Source organism: Pinus tabuliformis, chromosome 6 (genome assembly GCF_031772625.1).
Source record: "Pinus tabuliformis cultivar Carrire ecotype Pingquan chromosome 6, CPIR1, whole genome shotgun sequence".
Lineage (NCBI taxonomy): Eukaryota > Viridiplantae > Streptophyta > Pinopsida > Pinales > Pinaceae > Pinus > Pinus tabuliformis.
Window position 1 is genome coordinate 1,030,108,961 of NC_142292.1, and position 10,389 is coordinate 1,030,119,349.

At 32.4% G+C, this 10,389-nt stretch overlaps 1 protein-coding gene across 1 annotated transcript; it reads right to left on the reverse strand.

The window, feature by feature from the left end:
- Positions 1 to 9,407: 9,407 nt before the first annotated feature.
- Positions 9,408 to 9,791, reverse strand: LOC149262516 (uncharacterized). The gene has a single exon (XM_089380135.1). The coding sequence runs from the start codon at positions 9,789 to 9,791 to the stop codon at positions 9,408 to 9,410; it is 384 nt and encodes a 127-aa protein (XP_089236261.1).
- Positions 9,792 to 10,389: the final 598 nt, after the last annotated feature.

Genomic DNA, 10,389 nt, shown 5'->3' on the forward strand with positions numbered 1-10,389 from the left:
TCTCATGTTCTCCAACATTTGAGAACATTTACAAATATGCCTCACAATACTTAATTAAATCCCTATTCTAGCTTCTATCACTCAAAACTTTAATAATTACATTAATTCAACACTTAGGAAACCAACTTCCTTAAAACACAAGACCCCCCTATGTCTACTAAAATACAATAATATTGTTGAGCTGAATGCTCCTGCATCACCTTAATATGTTAGTAATAGGGGAATCTAAGATTATAATTTGGCACCTTCATTTTCGTTACTCTCCATTAGATTTCAAACTCACCATCCTATTTAAAAGGATTTGATATGATTTGAAAAATTTAATGAGTTCACTATGGTCCATGTTTTGAAACATATCAACTCTATACTCGACCAATTAGCAAATAAGGTGATATTATTAGAAATTGACACCCTTTTCATAAATGAGAGGGTAAGTCACCTACCAATTCTTAATATCATGACATGTGGGGTGAGTGTTGAAGTTGTTAGTGAAACATGGTAGTGACATTTGTGTATACGTGGACAATTCCTTTAATGAAACATGTGAATTTCCAAGTAAAAAGAATGCAAAAATACTAAGCCTTAACAATCTATAGAAGTCAAATTTTATTTAATATCAAGAGTCTTATTGGAGAAGTTACACTAGCTACTAGAATATTTAATATGAAAATGTAATTGCTAAAATCATGCTATAATATTATGCTTTTTGAATAATTAAAAGTTGATAAACTAAACTTTTGCTTTCTATATCTTAGATGTAAAACTACACTTCTAAATTAGTATTTTTTAATATAATATTTTTGAGCGAAGAGGTTCATTCTACAGCTCAGTGTGAAGACAATGTGTAGTATCTTTGTCTGTCTTAAAAAAAAAAAAAAAAAAATTCTCTAATAGAAAAGAAATTCCAATTATGATAAGAAAGAAAAAAATATGTTATGCATATTTAGTTATTCTCCATATAACATAATATAATTTCATGTAATTTGAAGTAAAAAAAGAAGTGAGTAAGATGTTTAGATGTTATATTTTTCAAAAATATTTTAACACGTGATATCAACCTCGACCAAATCCTAACAATGTGATTAATCCGAAAGACTTATATCTACGTGATATCAACTTCATATATATATGTATGTATGTATGTATGTATGTATGTATGTATGTATGTATGTATGTTAAAATGAAATATTTTAATGTTATATAAAATAAAATATCCAATGTGACTTCTGAATAAAATATTTTAATATAATTTAATATTGACATATATTTAAAAATATATTAATAATAAAAAACTAGTTTAATGTGCCCTAATACAATGGCTCAATACACATGTTATGTAATATGTATAGCATTAAAAAGTACAATAAAAATAAAATATTCTCTAAATAGAAAAACAATGTGGGCTATAATGAAAAACAAGAAATATGTTATGCTATATTTAATTAGTTGTCCATATAACCTAGTATAATTTCATGTAAAGTAATTAGAAGTGAAAAACAAATATGTGAGTAAGATGTTTAAACCTTATACTTTAAAAAGAATTTAACACATAATATCAACTTCATATATATCAATATAGAGAAAAAATGTCAATTTTTTTAATTTTTTGAGCGGAGAGGCTCATTCTATAGCCAATGTGAAGCCGATGTGTAAGTATGCCCATCCTTCTTAAAATAAAAATAAAATATTCTCAAAATAGAAAGGCAATGTCAACTATATTAAGAAAGAAAATGCTATGCATATTTAATTAGCCGTCCATATAACTTAATATAATTTAATGTTAAGTAATTATACTTTTCAAAAAAAAAATTAACACATGATATCAATTTAAGATATACCCATATATACAAAAGGAAATGTTAACGTAAAATATTTTAATGTTATATAGAAAAAAATATCCAAAGTGAGTTATGAGTAAAATATTTTAATATGAATTAATATTGATATATATTTAAAAATATATTAATAATAATAAAAAAAATGTTTAACGTGTGCTCATAAAATGGTGCAATACACATGCTATGTAATACTTATAACACTCAAAAAAACAATAAAAATAAAATATTCTTTAAATAGAAAAATAATATCGGCTATATATATATATATATATATATATATATATGTGATGCATATTTAATTAGTTGTCCATATAACCTGATATAATTTCATGTAAAGTAATTAGAAGTAAAAGATAATATGTGAGTAAGTTGTTTAAACCTTATACTTTTCAAAAAATATTTTAACAAATAATACCAACTTCATATATATCTCTATATATAGAAATTAATGTTAAAAGAAAATATTTTTATTTTATATAAAATAAAATATCCAATATGAATTATGAGTAAAATATTTTAATATAAATTAATATTGACATATATTTAAAAATATATTAATAATAAAATATGCATTGGTAAAATGATTCAATACACATCTTATGTAATATTTATAATATTCAAAAATAAAATTTAAACACTAAAAAATTACACATTGATTTTTTCACTTTGAAATAAATGGGGTTGTCTTTAGTGAGACTTTTTGGACTATTCTATGCCAAAATCCGGTGGAAAAATTTGAGGTGAAATCCTAATTTGTGTTATTTAAACTAGTTTTTTTTTACTCTTTGTATGGATTCAACACCCTGGAAAACCCCTAGGGTACTTAGATTGCACAAGGATTACCCATCAAATTTGTGATTTCAATAAATTCCTGGATTTTAAAGAAATTTAACCAGAAAAACCGACCGTAAAAACTTCCAAAAAATCACACTAAAAACAACTCCAAAATAAATTTGCACAAAAAAATACATACCTCTCCTCTCATATTAAATTTGTACTTAACATAAAAATAAAATAAATCTATACTCATTCATTATAATTGAAAAAATATACATCATACCACTTTTTTTTTTCCTAAATATAATTATTTTTCATTTCCTTATGTGGCCTCTCACACCTATATATGAATTACATAATTATAGTCCCTTAAACAAATAAAATGGTAAAATATTCTTTTAAATCTTTTATATATAATTTCTTATTTATCTATTATTCCCTTTCTTTTAAATTTATTTAAAAAATATATATCTTTCACTTTAATTATAATAATTTTATATTCATCATTTTATTTAATATTCCGTCTTTTATAAAATATTTTATTTGCGTCCAATTTTATCCTTTTAAAATTATATATACGAATATGCTAACACTGATTAATGCAAGGTCTTTGTCAAACTTTTCCACTTTATGAGTCAGAAAATGCACAATAATCCAAAACTTCAGCGCACCAAAATGGAAAAAGTGATGTAAGTTAACACGTCTATTGGAGGGACTTACGAATCTTTTTAATAAGATCCTAAAAATCATATAATGGTTAGTTGATGGAAAGATCCACATAGTCCACTCACATCAATCATATCCACATCTACATCAAATTAGGTTACCTGTCAATCGCATATACTTATGCGAATGTAAAATAAAATCACTGGTTAGAAAATTTGAAATCCATAAAAATTTAAAAGTTAGTTAATACTATAATATTGCGGAAAAATAAGAAATACACATGGCATTGTTTTTTATTTGTTATATTTATGTTGCATATAAATTTAGCAATGTCACTTTCATAATTTCCTTACACCATTTTTACTTGTGCATCTCTATTTGTTAACAACTATATGCAGCAATTATTAAAATTAAAAATAAGCTTTCTTAATTAAGAGTTTAATAATTATTTATAAAAATATAATTTAGATCAAAAGAATAATATTATTTATAATATTATAATCAAATTTTAATTAACAAATTTTATTTATAAAAATCAAATAAATTTAACATATATTAACAACTTCATTTCTCCATATGGGGTGATCAGGGATGCCCAAAGGGATAAGGGGGGCTAAGGCAACAATCATTTCAGGTAATGAATGTGAGAAACATGCCTCTCATCTCTCATAAATATATGGTTATGTGTTATATGGTACTTGGTTGATTGTGTGATGGTTATTCACTCTATGCAATATGTTTTTGTGCATGATCATCCTTACTCTAGATCATCCATTTGCTTTGGGAAGGTTCTCAATTGGTCTTATAGACGATTTGTGATGGTGCTCCCCTTCTATATGAGTCTAATTCCTTTTTCTTTTCTCTCTACAATCACCCTATCTCCTCTCCTAAAAATCCTCTTACTTGATTTGGGTCCCTTCCTTTCTATTTGAAAATGGTTAATCTATCCAAACACGATTTTCTCATTGCCTCCTCGAGTTTTGGCCTCACCCCTCCCATTATATGACCTTTCCCCAACCCTTAGAATTCCTTTCTATTGGATCTTTGACCCTCCCTTTGTTCCTTTACTCTCTCTTAGTTGTAACGACGACTCGCAGAAGAGCTCAATGTAGAAAAAATAGTAGTCAATGTGTTTCTCTTGGAGGCTTGAGGGTTTGTGATAAGGATTGGTCTTCCATGAGGCTCCACCTGTCTCAATCAAGCATCTAAAACTATAGGCCACTTTTCATCAAATTTTCATAATGGACCCACACCCAACAATATGTTGAATATTAAGATACCAATCAACCAATCACATTGTCATCAATATAGACACAATCTACAGTCATTACAAAAGTTTACCTTAGAATATATACACGAGTTTTCTGAAGCATATCTGCGTATATACGGGCTTCCTATGCATAAAACCTACACACGGATCTCAAATCATTGGATACTGAAACACTATGAAATTGAATCACTAAAATAGTGAGTCACAACAACAACTAATCATAAATATACCAATACTGAATCACTGAATACCCAATCACAATTTTGTAGCATCATCACTAATCAATGTACCAACCCATAATTAAATTAATCCAATCAACATTGCTAGACATAGACCAACGTTATCAAGACATCATTTACAGACAAAAACAAATAGAACAAACATCGTCAGCTGTCATCACCAAGAAACAATTACAAACCCTAGAACATATGTGTGACTTTCATTTAACAAATATGCATATATACACATTTCCCATATATAAAACCCACGTACATATTTCAATATACTGAATAAACACATCAAACCCTAATAATCAAAATGCATACATGCCTAATATGAATCATATCTGTGTATGTATGCGATATTCATGAAGCAAACCACCAAATAAATCATAAATTACTGAATTAGATCATTGTTGCAAACACAACCCATGTCAAATACATATCTTTGTGCACATACTATCAGAAAATCATAGATATGAGAAAACATATTCAGGTCACAACACCATTATAGCAATGTAAGCTTCTTAAACATAAATAGATCAATCAATCATATCCATAAACTTTCAAATCTTTCAGATTTGAACCTTCTCCTTGCTCCCTAGTGCACTCCTATTCCAAATCATATCACATATGAATAATCTTTCAAATGCACGCAAAACTCCTTGATCTTTATCTCCTTATATAGTTTTTTCCTTCGCCAATACCTTAGGCAAATCCCTTGGTAATGTTGTTGGTTTTCATTTGATAGGATTAAATAGATGTTTTTGACACAATACTATGGGAAATTACCATTGTAATGGAGCCTGGAATCTAGGTTTCCATGCTTCATATTATGTATGTGACTTTTGTTCATAGAACCTGTGTATGTACATGACTTTTGTTCATAGAACCTGTGTATGTACATGACTATTCTTCATAGGGGTTACATATTCTTTTCAAAGTTCACATTTTCCATGCATCTTGTGACTGAGCTATCAATTTTCTCCCATATCCTTTGTAACATTTGTTCCATCAATCATGTCATCTGTAATAGATCTATAATCATCAGGGACATATTTGTCAAGTAGGTTTACATCAAGGACAACACATTAGCCATAATTCCAACAATCTCCCCCTTTGGACTTGATGGCAACCACTTTGGTATGTGGAAACCATATGCAAACACCAAGTATTCTCTCAGCCTTTGACATCAAGGGAAAAGGGTTGAATATGAATGAAGCACTTCCCTTTATAGAGCTCAACAATGTAAGTCAAATTCGTTGATATGAACTATGATTTCTACATACTAACCATACCCCCCTGAGAATATGCTAGACCTTCTAAAGATATGCACTAAAAGTACAATACTTTATGACTCAAATACATGGCTATCCATGACCTTTCCTATAATGAATGACTCTATGATCCCATGATTACATAAATCACCCAGGTTAATGGGATTACATATATATCATGGCTTGATTTCAATAGCCTATACATGACTGAATTTTACAATGATTACAACATGGATCTTTTCATGACCTTTACATCAAGAGAAATACATAAAATCTATAAGCAGAAACAAGGATCTCAACAATGAATTAACTTTGTAGTAAAACGAAAATAATCATCGACAACCACCATGTACCATATAGGCATATGTAGCATAATCATCTGACATCAACAACATAAATAATAACAACATGAACATCCTCATAAGTAGATAAGATAATGTAGCATCATCATGTGGACAAATATGCAATGTATCCAAGCAACATTTATGCATCATTGATGACTTCTGACAAAGTTACAACAACACATATATTTTTCAATAGTGACAACAACAATAACCATATATCCATATCAACATAATATAATAAGGGGTGTCCAAGATCCATAATTCCAACAATGAACTATTAGAAGCATAGAAGATGCTCCCTCTAAACCTGTTCCAGCTCTTCATCATCAATTCTTATCACATTATATTCTTCTCACCAATACCAAAGAGACATATCAACAACAAAAATAAGGTTTTGCAATAATTTATCATTCGTCATGAACCAATACTCTTTCATACATTCATAAGGGCACTATCAAACTACAACAAACCAATGTCAGAACTAGAATGCCAATACTGAATTGATGGAAAAATATGAGAAGCTCCCCCTAAATTTGTGCCACTTCTTTATCATCATTGAGAAGAATACGCAATTGTCTAAGTAAAAAACCACATGCATACATGACTTTCCTTCATGAGAAAAACAAACAAAATGTAAAATACTAATTTTTCTTGGCAACAACTCCCCCTGAACATGTCATGTATGTTCTTGATCATAGTCGCTTCATCAAATGTGACATAAGTAATATAAACATCACCAAAAGAATATCATAACAACATAAGGAAATATCATTAAGATACGCATGCATAGCTCCCACTGAGATCATACATCATTGATCATATGAACCTGATAGTCATTATCTATTATCCATGAGGCTATGTACCTCACATTTAATTTTGTTGTCATTGTTAGAAGTATGCTTTAAGAAAAATGGACTGTAGTGAGGGTAATCTTACCTATGTCTTTGTATGTTGCTCCTTATTTCAAACCTCTTTGCAATTTTTGATCATGTGTTCAAAATTGTGATGCTTAAACCATCTCATGTAACCAGAGGATTGTGAGCTTCCATTCTATCTGCTTGACCTACAATTAGTGGCCTTTTTCCCAAATGAGTTACAAGTGAAACTATATCCATAAAACCATACCAATCTTGAAGGACTTGATACAATTTTCTTTGATCTTGACGTTTTCATATTTGATGAGTGACTTGATTCAGTCTTTTTTGGGTCTTTATTATCTTATGGATATGAAACCTTGTGGTAGTATGCAATTCATGTCTTGATTAAAGGAGAGTGATGTTAATCAATAATATTTTCTAGAGATTTAGATGCCTTTATCCATTTGTTTGTTTTCTTGTAATCTTCCCTTAGAGTCACAATTTATGTTTCTAGCTTTTCACAATGACTTTCCTTTTCCTAAATTTGTTTTGCTAAATCTTATGTTATTCTATTGGCTACTTCTAATTGAGATTTTAGCAGTCCATTTCCTTGACAATACTACTTTATTTTATTTCTAGTTCCTTTTTTGCATTCTTGAGCCTGTCAATTTATTTACATTCTTTCATTAAATAATCTTCTTTATAGCTATCTGATTCACTATTTGAATGATTTTTTTTTTTTTTTTTTTGTGTAAGTCAGAAAATTATATTAAAAAGAGGTAAATATAGTACAAAAAATCTGCATTAGCAGATCGAGGGCCGCCAGATTACAGGCCTACCTTCAAAATTAACCAAAAAGGGCTAACCAAAACTATCATAAGCACACCACGCAGGGTGGCACCGTCAAATGTCTTAACAAAGGATAAACACTTAAACTTATGTCTGCATGAGGCAGCAGCGAAATAACAGAAACAACAGACACATTTATCAGAAAACTAGAAGGAAACAACAACAACCATCTAACATCTAAACAGTCGAGCCCCTAGAGGACTAACCGATGACACAAGGAAACCAAGCACAAACCGGATGATTCCTTCACATTTTGAGCACCACATAGTTTCTTGAGGTCTCCGGAGCAGGTTGAGAAATTGAGATGCCAGCCTGTGCCTGCTTGGGATGCTGGCCGTGAAGCTCTCCCGTCGGTTCGTTCTTCGGATTCTCGGCTAGCCTGGATTCTTGTCCAATGGTGTTCCTGAGGAGTTTGATGAGCACTGTGAGTTTCTTAGAGATGCTGTCGACCTCCTGCTCCAGCGCACTAACCTTAAAGTCCAGACTCTCTAAGATTGTGATGTGTTCCTCCAACTTGGCTTCAGAAATAGGCTGGTCTCTTTGCAGTTGATCTGCTTTGTTTGCCTGCATGCTCAAGGCTTGAGCCAACAGAGTTTTCATGCGCTAGCTTTCTGCCTGAGTCCTTACAAACTGAGTTGCCTACTTGGTTACAGTGCCGGGGTCCTGCAGCCAATCCACTTCTTTTTCAATGTCCTCTTCCGACTCCTTCTTTTCTTCCTCCTGGACCATGGCTTCCAGGTCGATGATCTTACTTTTGTTCTTTAGCGAAGTTCGCGTTTCATACATTTCTATGGCATTCTTGAGATCTTTATTTGCCGATGCGTTGCGACTTCCTTCTCCTTCCATTATCATGCTAACACTCATGGTGAAATTATGGAAGGTTTCAGCAGAATGGATGGGCTCAGGTCTGCTCTGTGATAAAACATTGCGTTTTTCCCTGCCTTTGGTTGTAGTTAAATAGCGGTTGTTTGGGCTGTTACCGGTTGCATACCGTCTAGCTCGATGCAACTTGCAAGTCTTTTCATAATAATTTCTGCATGATGCTGGATTTTTTGTGTAATGGCTCACAATCTTTTCATTACGGTCACCTCTACTCGCTCGCTCCAGAGTCTGCCAAGTGTCCTCCTTCTTGGTTTGGTCTTGGCGGTGCTTATCATTACTTATCATATCTAGTTTCAATTCCTTTTTCCTCTGCTCGTGCCATAATTGCGCCGAACTCCCGTGTCCTTCTACCCCCTGCCACTCTCTAATGGCATCTGCCTTGCCAGCGTGTCCCATCATAGAGTGACGTGGTTGTGATATTCCTCCCACTCATACTCGATTGTCATCACCCAGATCTTGCCTGGAGAGCTGGATGCACTTCTCTTTTAGTTCCGGGCAGTTTATATTCTGCCAACAGCTGTCCCACCTAGTGTTTGGGTGCTCGATTCCATAGTTCGCTAGGTGGTCCGCCACCATATTAGCTCTTTGTCTCACCGCCTGGAAAACCAAACCTTTCATTACTCTCAGCATACCTGCTATGTTGTCTATAACCTTGGCAAGTCTCCAATGTTTGGTGACTTTGCTTGCTTTTATTCCTCCGTAGAGCTTCCTTGTCGTTGTAATTGCCAACTCTGAGTCTCCCTCAACCATCGTTGTGCCACCCTGAATACCTTTGAGAATCCGGAGCCCTTGTTCCATGGCCATAAACTCCATTTCGCTATTCGTCCCTGCCCCCAAGGCTTTACTGTAAATGTGAAGAATTTCCCCCTGCATGGTTCCTTATGATGCCTCTAATGCCTGCCAAACTCGGATTGCCTCTGGAGGCTCCGTCGAAATTCAGCTTCAGAAACCCTGCAGGGGGACGCTTCCAGCCACAGGACGTGGTGTTTGGGTTTTGCTGGCAATTTGTTGTGCTCAAGCTTTGGATGTTATCCAGTTTGAAGATTTTTAAAATGTGTAAGTCTTTAGCCGAAGGTTGTTCGTCTGTTTCCACTCTGCATTTAACTAGAATTAATTGTCTTATATTTTGGATTATAGTATATAGCGAATGCTCTATATCTTTGTATTCATTCTAGAAGATTCTTCTATTTCGTTCCTTCCATATAGTCCAGGTGATAAAGCCCGGCAAGGTTTTCCATATACTGTTAATTCTTAAATTATTTGAGTGTCTGCTCTGCCAATTCTGGATAGTATCTTGGATGGAGTCCCTGGTTCGGTCTGTTTTTTGCATGATGTTTTCTGCCCATATCCCCAGATGACAAGCCCACTCATAGGTGTTGAAGAGATGGTTCATTGTCTCTTCATCTGAATT